This window comes from Pongo pygmaeus, chromosome 14 (genome assembly GCF_028885625.2).
Source record: "Pongo pygmaeus isolate AG05252 chromosome 14, NHGRI_mPonPyg2-v2.0_pri, whole genome shotgun sequence".
NCBI classification, from domain to species: Eukaryota; Metazoa; Chordata; class Mammalia; order Primates; family Hominidae; genus Pongo; species Pongo pygmaeus.
Window position 1 is genome coordinate 30,708,606 of NC_072387.2, and position 15,367 is coordinate 30,723,972.

The 15,367-nt window shown below is 38.5% G+C and overlaps 1 protein-coding gene across 1 annotated transcript in view; it reads left to right on the plus strand.

Annotated features, from left to right (window-relative positions):
• Nucleotides 1–15,367, plus strand: part of LOC129011399 (mitochondrial intermediate peptidase-like) — a 163,802-nt gene that overhangs the window by 49,847 nt on the left and 98,588 nt on the right. The window contains 3 exon segments of the mRNA XM_063650628.1: nt 536–613; nt 2,512–2,716; nt 3,923–4,032. Coding sequence (XP_063506698.1) covers nt 536–613; nt 2,512–2,716; nt 3,923–4,032 — 393 coding nt within the window.

Genomic DNA, 15,367 nt, shown 5'->3' on the forward strand with positions numbered 1-15,367 from the left:
AAATTCTGAAAGAACAAAGAAGGCAAGATGGAGAGTAGTGGTTGAGTCTCTCCTATAAGCTATGTCTCTTGGAGGGGGGATAGATAGTAATATTGCTGATTTTTAACTCAAGCTGGGAGCTGCATTGTGGTGTTTTCAAATTCAAGGGTTATAATTTGCTTGGGCATATATCACGACATTCCAGGATTTGAAGGAAAAATAATTTTGCTCCTAAAATTGTCCAGCCAGCACTTCTTCCCAGCTCTTGTGGGTGGTTAGTAAAGGTATTGTAGAGGATAGGCAGTCAGGACAAAAGGTCCTCATGAGGAGGATTTCCTCTCCTGGACACAGAATTCCAAAACTAAAATCATTCAAGAGGTGGAGCAGAAGAGGATGCGGGGAAAAGAGAATCTATCTCGAGATAATGTGGGGTGTAGAATGTAATTAAAATGTCTATATGTGTGGCTGTGGATGTTTAATATACAGATTTTTGTGTTAGGGATTTTAGAGAATCAGATGGCCTCGTTTACCACCAAATTTAAATTTTTTTTTCTAGGCTGTCGTTCATGAATCTGAAGGATTGTTGGGGTACATTTACTGTGATTTTTTTCAGTGAGCAGACAAACCACATCAGGTGATCCTTTCTTTATAAACTGGTCTCTCTAGAACTGATCAGCATTTCATTTGTATCGATGTGAACTTTGTATCATTTTTTAAATTCCATGATATTTAAAAGTTATTAATGATGGTTACCAAATATATACATTTGAAATTAAGATAGAATTTTAAAATTAAAAAGTTTATGGAAATAATTACATCAGTCTATATTTGTCACTTTTATCTGGGCCATGGTATTAATTATAGTAATAATGACAACTGACATTTTATGAATCCTTATTTGTGCCAACCAGTGCACTGAGTCCATTATACACATCAACCTTTTAATGTTCACGTCACCCTTTTGACTAGTTACTCACATTATGAGGAAACTGAAGCCATAGAGGTTAAGCTACTTGGCCAGAAGTGCTAGGACTTAAAGGCATACATCCTGAGCAGATCCCCAACTTTTAACTCTTTTCCCTACTTGACAGTGAACCTATTCTAAAACTGCAGAAGGTATTCCATGTGGAAACCTTACCAACCACCAAGTAGCTCCTTATGTGGAAGATTTGAGGCAGCTCATCTCCTTTTCTTTAGCGTTGGCCGACTTTGACAGCCAGTCGGCTTTAGCAGTTTCATGTAGCTTGATGGGAAATGTCAAGAGTTTAGGTTATAAGTTATAACAGAAATAATCTACCTTATGTTTGAATAGGGATTCACAATTTCCAAAGCACAGATTTTAACAGATGTGAGCTTATGAATTCTGGACAGCTACTGTGGGATTTGACAAGGAAGCATTTAGAGATGAGGCTTTCAGAAGCAAATTATTTTCCAAGATGATTTGGCTAGTAGGTGTGAAAGGTAGGAACAGGGTGCAGGTCACCAGACTCTGAGGCCAGTGTTCTTCCTCTTTGCTTAAATGGGTGGGTGGTGGAGACTCAACTTTAGTGATTAGGAGCCCTGGCTCCTAATAGTCAGCCTGGGTTCAGATCCAAGGTGTGGCAATTCTAGCTAGGTGTCCTTGGACATGTTATTTAATAATCCTAAGACTAGTTTTAGTTTTATCATCTGAAAAGTGAGATACCTGCTACATAGGGTTGTTGTGGAGAATAAGTGATACAGTGTATGTGAGTCTCAGTGTAGTGCCTGTTTCAGAGTAAGTTATTCTGGGTCTGGATCCCTTGCTTTACACTAGTTTAGATCCCATCTCGTTCAAGTGATAAAAGTCAAGAGAGGCTGGGCGCGGTGGCTCATGCCTGTAATCCCAGAACTTTAGGAGGCCGAGGCTGGCAGATCGCTTCAGCCCAGGAGTTCAAGACCAGCCCTGGCAACATAGTAAGTAAGACTCCATCTGTACAAAAAAAAAAATCTAAAAATTTAGCTGGGTGTGGTGGAGCACACCTGTAGTCCCAGCCAATCAGTAGGCCAAAGCAGGAGGATGGCTTCAGCCCAGGAGGTCCAGGCTGCGGTGAACCGTGATCACAACACTGCAGTCCAGCCTAGGCAACAGAGCAAGACCCTATCTTAAAAAAAGAAAAACAAAAAGCAGCCAAGAGACATGGAAAGTACCTACTAGTTCATTATCTGACACATAGTAGGGACTCAGAATAAATGTTAGTGTCCCTTCCTAAGCTCTTTGCTGACTTTGTTTCCAGCATCTGGCACAGCATCATTTCAATGCATGTTTTGGGACCAAAGTAATGAATTAATCCATAGAAACTGAATGTGTTGTTGATGTTTTAAAAAATTAAAATTTTAGCAGAATAAAAAATGTCAAGAAAAGGTGTATATATGTAAATAGATAGAATAAGAATATAATTAAGTTAAAGTTTGCACTCACACATTTTTGGTGAAATTTTATATTCATTAAGACTGTTCTACTCTTCACATTACCGAATACTCTTTTCCTTTTATGTTTTCTGATTCTTAAAGGATTGCCATTTCACTATCCGTGGAGGCAGACTAAAGGAAGATGGAGACTATCAACTCCCAGTTGTAGTTCTTATGCTGAATCTTCCCCGTTCCTCAAGGAGTTCTCCAACTTTGCTAACTCCTGGCATGATGGAAAATCTTTTCCATGAAATGGGACATGCCATGCATTCAATGCTAGGACGTACTCGTTACCAACACGTCACTGGTGAGCCATGAGGAGGGCTTTTATTTACTACAATCCTTTACAAACATACATTTTCTTTTAAATTGGGAAAGGGGCTTTTTATTTGGAAAATGTGATCATTTTACCGTGTCCTGTGGTCTTTATCTCAGATTGCCTCATCCTGCCTTCCCCATGGTTGTGCAGCCTGATCTTCCATGCTTTTTTCCATGCTTGCTAACAGCTTTCACCAGGGAATAATCTCAGTTGTCTTTCAAGTTTGTCCCTTTTTACATTTTACAGTGTTTTATATTGAATTTAAGTTTGTGGCTATGTGTGTGTGAATAAAAAGGTATCTCCTTAATACCTACCACAGAGTTAATAAGTAAGTGAATGAATGGTCTCTGTTTGTATTCAAAATCAGAAAACAAAATAAAGCATGCTTAAGAAGTATGATGAAGTCCTTTTAATTTTTCATATACTTTGCCCTGTATAAAATCATAGTTCTGCTTTGTAGTTTTTATGCTGCTATGTGGCTATATTTTGTGATATTACAGACTTCCCTCTTCATTGTCTTATCCTTAAGTCTTAAGCTCACTATCACATATGGTCAGCATTAGACCACTAATGAATTGTTGGCATCCAGCATTTGTTAACTAACTTTACACACAGTATTTTGGACAAGGAGAAGGTATTGAAAAGACTGTAGGTGGGCTGAACAGAATCATTAAATGTCATCTAAATTTCTTACAGGATTTGTTACTTTAAGTAATTTTCAGTTTAAAATATTTCTTTTCCTCACTGAGAATTGACTTTGTTACAAAAAGTAATAAATGGATAAAATAAAGTACTTGTAAAAGAAAGGAAGGATAAAAGTATTAGGTAATGGAATTTAGTGAATTAAATACAAACGCTATATTAATATTAGAAATGTTTTAATTTGTTTCATGTATAGCCAGCATAGCTGAAGACAGGTTTGTTTGTAAAAGGTGTGAGCCATTGCTTTATAAGGTGTTTTAGCAGCTGTGCAAATATTTTGTTTTAATTTTGATATAAAGGAAAATATGTAGGATTATAATAAACTTTTTTGCAAATATGTACAATAAATTTATAGAAGAAAAATATTGATTTAATGAATTAAAACTTACAGTTCATCAGAAGTACAAATAAAAGTTTTAAAGGGTACATAAAAAGTAAGATAAATATATTGATTTGATTCATGCCAACTTTTTTTTTTTTTTCTTGTTTTAGGGACCAGGTGCCCTACTGATTTTGCTGAGGTTCCTTCTATTCTGATGGAGTACTTTGCAAATGATTATCGAGTAGTTAACCAATTTGCCAGACATTATCAGACTGGACAGGTAGGAACAGTAATATTGTCATCTTGTCCTTTGGGTTGTGATAGTTGGCGTTTATGACATCCTGGATAAGTTGAACTCTTCCTGCTTTTCAGAACTCACCCTCTGTTAGTAACAAACCGTTTATTGCTTCTTTTTTTCCTGATTCCCTCTTTTCTTTTGCCAGCCTATTAAACCATAGTCCTAGCATATAGTCATGTGTTGAAAAATAGCTACCCTTTATTATATGCCTGGTAATCTGCCATTTAGTCCTCATAACCACCCCATAAGGAAAGCACTTTATCCCCATTTTCCAGATGAAGAAACAAGCTCTGTAGTAGAATAGGCATTCAAGCCTGTCTCACTTCTAAAAAGCCTTTGCTTCTGAATATTTATTCTCTTGGTCTGAATTTTTATGTTGTCTCATTAAACTGAACCCAATGCCATATTTTGCCAGTATGCCTAGCATCTCTGTGATGTTTAGTCTGCAAAGTCCTTAATTTTAAGGCTTAAATTTCAATGATGCATTCTAATATTAAAGATTTTTAAATTAAAATGTGAGGTACCTTACACTAAGTTAGCTGTAAGTTGTCAACATTGTTCTGTTTACTGTCCATGTGTACATTGGAAGATACGTTCTTTCCCTTCCCTCTAATTCTGATTATACTAGAACCGTATTACGTGAGGTGATGTTTTTCCCCCTCAGACTGTATATACCCCCGGTACAAATGTAAATTGTATTCATCTGTGAATCCTTAGCACCTAGAATAAAAAAAAAGCACTGAAAGAAATTAAATGACGGGACGAATAGAATTAGAAACAGAAGGACCTTAACCACCTTTATTTGTGACTCTTCTTCTGATTATGTCTCCAGATGTGTAATATTATTTGGTCATTTCTTTTTTTTTTTGGACTTGATTTTATCTGTAGAATAATCAGTGATCTTCTGGCTGGCACAGTGGCTCATGCCTGTAATCCCAGCACATTGGGAGGCTGAGGCAGGTGGATCACTTGAGCTTGGGAGTTCGAGACCAGCCTGGACTACATTGTGAAACCCTGTCTCTACTAAAAATACAAAAGTTAGCCAGGCGCGGTGGCACATGCCTGTAGTCACAGCTGCTCAGGAGGCTGAGGCAGGAGAATCACTTGAACCTGGGAGGCAGAGGTTGCAGTGAGCCGAGATGGCGCCACTGCACTCCAGTCTGGGCAACAGAGTGAGACTGTTAAAAAAAAAAAAAAAAGAATAATGAATGATATTCTGGATAAGTAATCTGAGTGACTCTTCAGCATAATATATTTCAGTTATTAAGGTGGCAAATTTGTGATCCAATTAACTACCCATCCATTAATCTACAAAGAATTGTTCTGGGAATTATGTAGAATTGGCCAATAACATAGAGGGGCATACCCTACCACGTGATAGCATAATCCATCTATGGCCATGTATTTTGGGGACTGGGAATGATTAGGAGTTCAGTGATTGCTCCCTGCCTGAGGTGCCTTAGAGCAGAGCCCTGCGCACAGGCAGGGCCAGGAGGGCTCTGCCTGGGGGAACTGGGGAGGCTGGGGAGGAGAAGTGCAGGAGGAAGGAGGTCTGGGAAAAAGAGAAGCAGCATTCGCCAGTCAGCTCTCAGCAGTACTCATCTGTTCCACTGAAAAACATTTATTGAGGACATAGGACAGAGAGGCCCTTCAGTCAGAAAAGACTTACTGAGTTTTAATATTTACCAGTCTGCATTCTCAGCATCCGAGAAACAGCCAAGAATAAGTCAGGCAACATCCCATTGCCCGCGGTCTTTAATTCCTAGAGGAACTGAGACAGAGCCTGACTAGGGTGTTGCCGCCCGAAGGCAAAGCCCACGAGAGGCGAGGAGCAACCTCTAGACTGCTGGGGAGGCCTGGCCAGGAGCTGGGAGCTAAAGGCTGAGGAGGAGTTAGACAGGGAAAAACACGGCATATGGGTTGGGTCTTCTGCTGCTGGAGCAGCAGCCAGTAAAGGCTTTCAGGCGGGAATCAAATTTTCACTTCAAGAAAATCACCTTGGTGTCAGGGAGGAAGCGGATTGCAGGGGGTGCGGGTAGAGCCTGAGAGGCTTCCTGGAGAGGCAGGCTCCGGCTCCGGGGGCTCGGCCCCTCTCCCCTCATCCCAGGCGCGCGGCCTCTCTCCACCCACCCTTGCTGGGTGGCCTCAGCCCTGGCGCCCCAGCAACCCGCAGACAAGTACACGGCTGGTGAAGGGGTCAGGGCGGGAGGCAGGGGACGGCGAAGGGGCATCCTGCTTCCGAGGGTTCCGCAGGGTCAGGCCAAGGGAGGCGCCACTTAGTGTGGGATACGTGGGGAGCATCAGTGCCGCCAGGAGGGGTTTCTGCAAGTTTGAGGAGTCTGAGGTTTCGGAGGTCGCCGCTGCCAAAGTGAGAGCGCGTGGTGCAGGGGTGGGGAAGGAGGGTCTGGCGGGGGGACGTGAACACAGGGCGTGGGAGGACACACACGCGGGGGTGACTGCACGAGAGGACCGGGAGCCTTGCACAGTAGTCATTTGTTTAAAAGTAAAATCTGGAGTGGAAATTTACCACAAATACAAATGTCAATTTTTTTTTTAATTGCCATCTACTTATAGAACAACCGGGAGCAAAGAAAGGCTGGGGTCACTGCTCCAAGTGTGATGTAAGGTGCAAAAGGAGAGAGCTTCTCAATGCCTGTATTCTTACTAAATTATTCTGTAAGAAGATGCATTGTTGAACTAGATGCAAGAAAACAAGAGTAAACCCAAAATCTAATCCAAGATAGATGAGATAGGAAGAAAGCACTAAGCTGCTTTGAATTAATTCAAGTTTCAGACACAGAAGACGGATCCAGTGCCCTTAAGGGACTTACAGACATAGTCTCTAAAGAATCTAAAATTTTGTGATTCTCATGGAGAATGGAAAGCGTGCCCAAAGGCAAGAGACATGTAAATGCTTTGAGCTTCACAAGGGCTTGCCTCTTCTTGTCACTAATGAAGGCACCAGGGAGGTTTATTTTATTTTATTTTATTTTATTTTTTAATTTTAAGGGCAGTCCTAGCCTTAAGGATAAGAAGTTAATTCTCTGAAATCCAAGTCTTTGTAAATAAATGGCATTTAATCTCACAAGGAAAAAATAACAGGGTTGCATGTTTATGCCTAATTTTCTATCCTGCTGCATTTCAGGAAAGGATTTTTTTAACATTATGAAATATATTCCAGAGAGGTCTCAGGTAGAGGATAATCAGTGACTTATTAACACCTACAAGTATTTTATCAGAACTATATCATAGCATAGCCAATGAATTCCTTGTGGTGGAAGAATTAGATGTATGCTTATCAGATTTGCAGGTGCCATGCAGCTGTCGGAGATAGCAAATACCAGAGGTGCTCATTCAAGATTCAGAACGTCTTGACAAGCTACAACATCAAAGCCAAAGTAGAATTTATTGTAAATTTATCTTAAAATCAATACCACAGGTATAGAAGGAGTACAAACTTGGTTGCAGTTCAGGTGTTTAGACATAATAAACTTAACATGGATCAACAGTCTGATGGGTTTTCCTATAAATCTCCTTCAATTTTAGGCTACCTTTGTGGAGCTGTGGTGCCTAAGGACCCAGAGGTCATTGTTTCTCTTCTCAGTGCTTGTAGATTTTGACCTTCGGCGTAACTTCTTCTCCATTGCTCCAAATTAGCACAGAATTATATCTAGGTGGCCTCATTCTCCTGGAAGCATGATTCTTGTCCTTCCTAAACCTTTCTAAGATGCAACTTTCTTTTTTTAATGTTTTGATCATTCTCTGAAAGTGGGATCCCCTTGTTATTTACCTATTTATATTTAATAGCTATATTAGTTTGTTCTCTGTTCCTTAGAAGAGAATACCTGAAAATGGATAATTTCTAAAGAAAAGGAATCTATTTTTTACAGTTACGGAGGCTGAGAAGTCCAAGGTCAAGGGGCCATATCTGATGAGCGCCTTCCTACTGGTGGGGACTCTGCAGAGTCCCACGGTGGCGCAGGGCCTCACATGGCGAGGGGGCTGAGTGTGCTCACATGCTAGCTCCGGTCTCTCTTCCTCTTCTTATAAAGCCACCAGTCCCACTCCCATGATAATCTCTTAATCCATTATAATCAATGGATGAATTAATCCATTTATGAGGACAGAGCCCTCATGACCCAGTGATCTCTCAATACTGCCCCATTGGGGCTTAAATTTCAACATGAGTTTTGGAGGGGACAGATACTCAAGCTATAGCAGTGGCATAGTGTGCTCTCTCCCCAAATCTGTCATAAAATCACAGTGGCTCTTTACAAATATTGGGTTCTTAGATTCAAGGAAAGAAGACAGTCTAAGCCTCTATACCTAGCATTGAAAATGCTAAGCACCTTCACCGTGCAGTCTAATAGCCTGCCCCTTGACCTCTGCTGTGGTTAGAATATGGTTTGCTCCACCAAAACTTATGTTAAGATTTGGTCCCCAATATGGTGGTATTGGTAGGTGGTGCATTTGAGATGTGATTAGGTCCTTTAGATGGAGTAATATCTCTCTCTGGAGGCTGGGTTCTCTCTGGAATGGATTAGTTCTCATGGGAACAGATCAGTTCCCACGAGAGCAGGTTGTTATGAAGCAAGGTTGCCTCTTGTATTTTGCCTTTTACATATGCACCAGGTTCCCCTTCCATTCTCTGCCATGCTTTGATGCAGCACAAGGCTCTTACCAGAAGCTGCCAGATGTGTTGCCCAGTCTTGAAGTTCCTAGCCTACAGAATTGTAAGCTACGTAAGCTTCTGTTCTTTATAATTTACCCAGTCTCAGATATTCTGTTATAGCAACACAAAATACAGTAAGGCAATTCCCATCCCCATCCACCACCCCACCCCCGTGGGGAAGCTAGGCTGTCCCCGATGCCCAGATCATTTGGGTACTCGGAGTTTTCCTCTTGTCTCACTGTCCCCAGATCCTGATTCCTAATGGAGGCAAGATCTATTTGTCTGTGCCCTAGATTTGCAATTTCTTCATGTCAGGTTTTAGGTAAATTTCTGAAAACGAGCAAAAGTCCAATACTTTTACCTTTCCTTTGCATTTCTAAGGTTCTGTTCCCATCCCACTTTCTCAGACTGAATTTTCCCCAGGTGTGTGACTATATGTGTCCTAATTGACTTAGCCCAGCCCCTGAGTAGTCGAGATGCTTGGTTGCCCACCCTTTCCCCTGCTCCACAGTAGCTGCCTCTGTTCCCTTTTGTCCTCAATTCCTCAGTTTCCAACTAACTCCGCCACCCCTACAGAAACTGCCACTATCCTCATCTTTACCTACAATATCCCTTTGTCCTCAGCATATTGCCTGGAGCTGGGCTGCCAGTCCCAGTGTGTTTGATCAATTTCGGAGGGCCTGTTTTACAGTGATGCTGATGAACTAGAAACCATCCTGAGGGGTGGCTGCTGCTTATTTGTAAAATTGGTAGCCACTTCACATTAGGAGGGGTTTAAGAAAAGACATTTTTAGACTAGAAAAATGAAACTCAAGTCTTTCATATACTATTTGAAGGATACCATGTAAAGGAAGAAAGTCATTCCAGGAAAAAGCAATATTACTAGGAATAGTGGAAGGGAATTATAAGGAGGCTCATTTCAGTTCAGGAGATTCTTCTCATAAATGATTAGAGCAGAAAGAGATGCCTCTCCAAGTAATGAACTTCTCTTTTATTTAATATTTAATGTTGTAACACAGTATTTGTAGAAAGAACAGCTATGAAGCCATTCTCCAACCTGAGAAGTAAAACTTTACCACATGCTCTTCTCTGAACCCATCTCTGCCCCGCTTGCCTCCCAGAGGGAAGCACAGTGCTCAGTTCTTATCTTTTTTTTTTTTTGCCACATTATTTATTCCTAAGAAGTGTGGTGTTTAGTTTTGTTTTTGAACTTTACAAAAATGGTATTTTACTGTTTATAATCTTCTGTTGTTTAAAAAAATATATATTTTATGCCTAAGATTAATCTGTGTTGCATGTAGCTGCAGTATATTTATTTCAATTCCAGATAATATTCCATCATTTATATACTCATTCTCCTGTCATGGAGCACACGTGGAGCACACGGGTTCTTCCAGGTTTTTGCTAATTCATGTGCTACTGCTGTGAACATTTTTATACTTTCTTCTGTATATCCATGTACAAGATTGGAACTGCTGGATTTGTAAGGTGTGCATGTCTTTAAGTTTATGAGATAATGCCAAATTGTTTTTCAAAATGTTTCTACTAATTTATACTCCTCTCAGCAATGGTTTCTATTGTGCAACATCTTCATTGACTTTTAATTTTGTCAAAAGTTTTAATTTTGCCCATTTTGTGATTATAAAATGAAATGCTATTGTGGTCTTAATTAGCAGCAGTGTTCTCTGATTACCTTTAAGGTTTTTTATTGTTTTTGTTTTTTTCTGTTTTGTTTTGTCTTGTTTAGAAATAAGGTCTTGCTAGGTTGCCCAGGCTGGCCCCTCAAACTCCTGGGTTCAAGCAGTCCTCCTGCCTCAGCCACCCAAGTAGCTGGGACTACAGTCATGTGCCACTACACCTGGCTTATTTTTCATTTTTGTTTTCTGTCAGATGTCTTTTTGTCTCATGCTCATTTTCCTACTTGGAAATTTGTCTTTTTCTTACTGATTTTCGAAATTCTTGGTAGTTGAAATAATAATCCTTTTTTAGGCATATGTCTTGTCTCAGTTTATGGCTTGTGTTTTCACTTTCCTTTTAATATTGTTGGATTTATCAATCTTGTCTTTATAGTTAATAGTTGTTATATTTTTTCTTTTTTTTTTTCTTTTTTTGAGACAGAGTCTTGCTCTTTCGCCCAGGCTTACAGGCATGCCACCATGCCCAGCCAATTTTTATATTTTTTATAGAGACAGGATCTCACTGTGTTGCCCAGGCTGGTCTCAAACTCCTGGCCTCAAGCAATCTTCCCACCTCAGCCTCCCAAAGTTTTGGGATTACAGGCGTGAGCCACCATGCCCAGCGTCTTCAGTTTCCTTCTAAACATTTTAATGCTTTCTTTTCTCTTTCAATTTTTAATCAAGTTGGAAATTCTTTCTGGGTTTGGCATAAGACAGGAATCCATTTTACTTTCCTCCCTGTGAATAACACACTGTCCCAGCACCAGTTAGTGAGTAATTTACCCTTTCTTCAGTGCCATTACTCACGTACATGCAATCGTCAGTGTGTGCGATTCTCTTTCATCCCATTGTTTAAGCTGTCTGTCCTAATATCAAGCCCATGCTGTCTGTATTACTAGAGCTTTGGAATAAGTTATAGTAATAAGCTTACTATTATTAATAAGTAATAATAAGCCTTGATATCTGGAAGGATAGGCCTTCCTTGATTTGTTCTTCAAAATTTCTTGTCTACTCTTGGACCTTTGTATTCTTTCATATACATTTTAGAATCAGGTTATCTAATTTTTGAAAAATTCTGGTAAGAGTTTGATTGGGTTTACATTAAATTTCTAGGCCAATTTGGAGAGAACTGATATCTCTGAATATTGAATCTTTGAATCCATGAATATGGCATATCTCTCATTTCTTGGGTCTTTTCAAAAGTCTTTGAATACAGTTTTAAAGTTTTCTTCCAGGGCCTTGGTCAGCTTTTGTTGGGCTTCCTCCTGGATGCCCTACCTTTTTGATACTATAAGCAGTACATATATTCAGATTGTTTGTTACTGGTGTTTAAAAATGCTGTTTGTCTGTTTTTGTATAGTGCTCTTGTTTACAGCAGCTTTGCTAAACTTTCTTATTAATTCAGAGAATTTGTCTATAGACTTTTAAAAGCTTTTTTAACCAGATAATTCCTTCTGCTAAAAATAATGACAGCTTTATTTTTCCTTTCCAAGCATGTATCTTTTCTGTTTACCTTGTTCTACTCCACTTATGAGAGCCTCCTTAATGTTGAGTAAAAGCCATGGTATGAGCATTACTGCCTTGATCCTGGTGCTTAAAGGAAATGTTTTTAATATGTCACCATAAAGAAAGATGTTTGTTATAGGTTTGTTGGAGATGTCAGGAAAAGGAAATTCCTTTCTATCTCCAGTTTGCTACTATTTTTTTAATCATTAATGGGTGTTGCATTTTATCATATTTTTTTCCTGCATCTTTTGAGCTGTCAGATTGTTCTTCACCTTTAATCTGTTAATGTAGTGAATGTTAATGTTAAACATTAGGCCACCTTTGCATTTCAGGATTAAGCCACCTTGGTCCTAAATAATAGTTATTTTTAAATGCAGAGCTGGCTTTAGTTTGCCAATTATTTTATTTATTTGTTTTTTTGAGACAGAGTCTCCCTCCATCGCCCAGGCTGGAGTGCAGTGGCGCAATCTCTACTCACTGCAACTTCCACCTCCTGGGTTCAAGTGATTCTTCCGCCTCAGCCTCCTGAGTAGCTGGGATTACAGCGTGTGCCACTACACACGGCTAATTTTTGTAATTTTAGTAGAGGTGAGGTTTTACCGTGTTGGCCAGGGTGGCCTTGAGCTCCTGACCCCAGTTGATCCACCCACCTCACAGTTTGCTAGTTTACTAATATTTTTATATTCTTGATTTTTGCATTTATGTTTATGAGAGAGGGATTGCTTATGATTTTTCTTTGTCATTCTTTGCTGGTGTTCACTTAAATATATACTATTTCATAAAATGAGTTGGTGAGTGTTTCTTTTTCCTTTCTTTACAAGCATTTATTTATAACATTGTAATCATTTGTTCTTTAAAACTGTCAGAATTCATCTATGAAACCATTCGGGGTCTGTTGTTTTCTCTGTGGGAAGATTTTTTAAATGACTGAATCCTTAATAGTCATAGCCCTCTTTGGGCTTTCTTTTCTTCTCGGATAAACTTTGCTAAGTTGTAATTTTCTAGAAATTTATCAATTTGAGCCAAGTTCTTCAGCTTATTCACATAAAGTTACTTATAGCATTCTTTTATCCTTCAAATTCTGCTATAATTGTATCCTTTTTAATTTCTAATTCTGTTTTCACATTTTTTTCTCTCTGTTAATCTTGGGAGAATTTTGTCTACTTTATCAGTGTAGTCTTCTCTAAGTGTCTAAGCAGGATTGGTTCCTGGGCCACTACTCCCCGCCACCGTGGCTACCAAAATCCTTGGATGCTCAAGTCCCTTTTATAAAAGGGTGTAGTATTTGCATATAACCTATGTACATCCTGCTGTATACTTTAAATCATCTCTAGATTACTTATAATACCTAATACAATGTAAATGCTATATAAATAGATGCTGTATTGTTTAGGGAATAATGACAAGAAAAAAGTCTGTACATGTTCAATACAGATGCAGTTTTTTTTCCAAATATTTTTGACTCATGGTTGATTGAATCCATGAATGTGCAACCGTCAGATATGGAAGGCTGACTGTATTTTCAGAGAACCAATGCAAACTTTGTTTATCCTGTTTTGTTTGTTTCAGTTCATTACTTCCTACTTTTATTATTACTCTCTCCTTCCTCCATCCTTGTTTTTTTCTTCTGATTTCATAGGCATTTATCTAATTAGGTTTCTGTTTTATTTAACATAAGCATTTAAATTTTAATGCTTTAAATATTAAATGATGTGATGAAATGTTTTAACTGAATTCTGTGATTTTAATACAAAATATTTTTAAAGTTGCTAATTTCCATTGTAATTTCCTCCTTAACCAAAGACTTGTTTAGAGCTATAGTTTAAAAGTTTTAAACCTTTGCAGGGGAGTTATTTATCTTTTTGTTTCTGATATCTAATTAATTGGTCTATCTGGTATTGATTCTTTGCAGTTTGTTAATATTTATTTTATGGCTTCATGTGTCATCAGTTTTTTAGAAATGTTCCATCTGTGCTTGAGTAGATTGTATATTTATAATTGTTGGGTCTGCGGTTTCATACTAGTCTGGTAAGTCAACCTTTTAATTGTATTGTTTAGATCTTTGATATAACTAATTTTTTTGATATAGCAAAAATTTAGAGGTATAAGTCTTCTACTGTGAGAATGATAGCTATATCATTTCCCCTTAGTTCTATCCATTTTTGCTCTCTATATTTTGAGACTATTTTATTAGATGCATAAAAGCATAGTTTCCCCGATGAACAATTCCTTTCTTCCTTATGTGTTATCCTCTTAATCTTTATATGTTTCTTGTTTTAAAATCTTTTTTTTTTCCTGGTAATTTTGCAACCCCAGCTACATTACTAATCACCAAATATAGCCAATTGATTTTTGAGAGAACCTGATATTTTTTGTATAGTTTTGTCCATTAGCCACTACACTAAAATGTTTGCTGCTCTAGTTGTCTTTCTCACTGAATATTTTTAAAACAATGTTATAGAAGTTAATACTCACTCTCATAATTTTTTCTTACTTAGTCCTTTCTGGCAGTCTGTGAAGTTGATGGTTGGTACCTAGTTGTCCACACTGTATGGACTAACTGTAGTTACTGTGATTCCTTACCCTGGCTACCTTAGACTCAGCCAGGGTAGGCAATTTTCCAAAGATCACACAATAATAATGAGGGGGACAATAGATCTATTAGTTTCACCTTAGAATTTCCTTAAAGTTCAGTTAGAGTTGATCAAGTCAGTATTATAACATTGTGAGTATTTTCTTTTTCCAGGTATTTTCTAGTTAAAACTTCCTCAATATGTATCACCTAAACTTCTGACAATGTGTCTCACAAAATGGAAGCCCCATATCTACTTTGTGTTATTTTTAGAACAGTAACATTCTAGTGCTTTCATTTTAGAATTTTTCTGTCCTGCATCATTATAAGATTTAGTTTCTCGCCTTAGTTGGTGAAAGTCAGCCCAAGGCTAAAATTGCTTAAGTTCTATCTTCAAGGAAACATACATACTTGTAATAAATCTTCTCCTGTCATCCTCTTTCAAGAGATGTGAAAAAGAATCGAAGGTAAACATTACAGTGCAACTAGCATTAGATTAACTTTGGCAGGTTTAGGTTGTTTTGGAACTTTTCTTACTTTCAGTGTTAATGCTTCTCAATTAGGTCTAGACAAGAGCATTGAACAGGGAGGTAGAGATGGATCTGAGCCCGGCCCCACCACCGTACACAGCTGACTTTAGACCAGTCATTGAACTTGTCTGAGACTTTTCTGCTCCTTAATATAAAATAAGTGGAATAAATATGTCAAAATTAAAATTTAACAAGCCTCCATACCTGCCTCAAAATTTTTGGACAAATTTAATAATGGATGCAAACTGTAAAACACAGTGTTATTGGAATATTTTCAGAAAAAATGGAAGTTGGAGCCCTATCATACATTAAAATGTTTAGTGTTGAACCCTGCAAAACTCAAAGCCATCTGACCTATGTT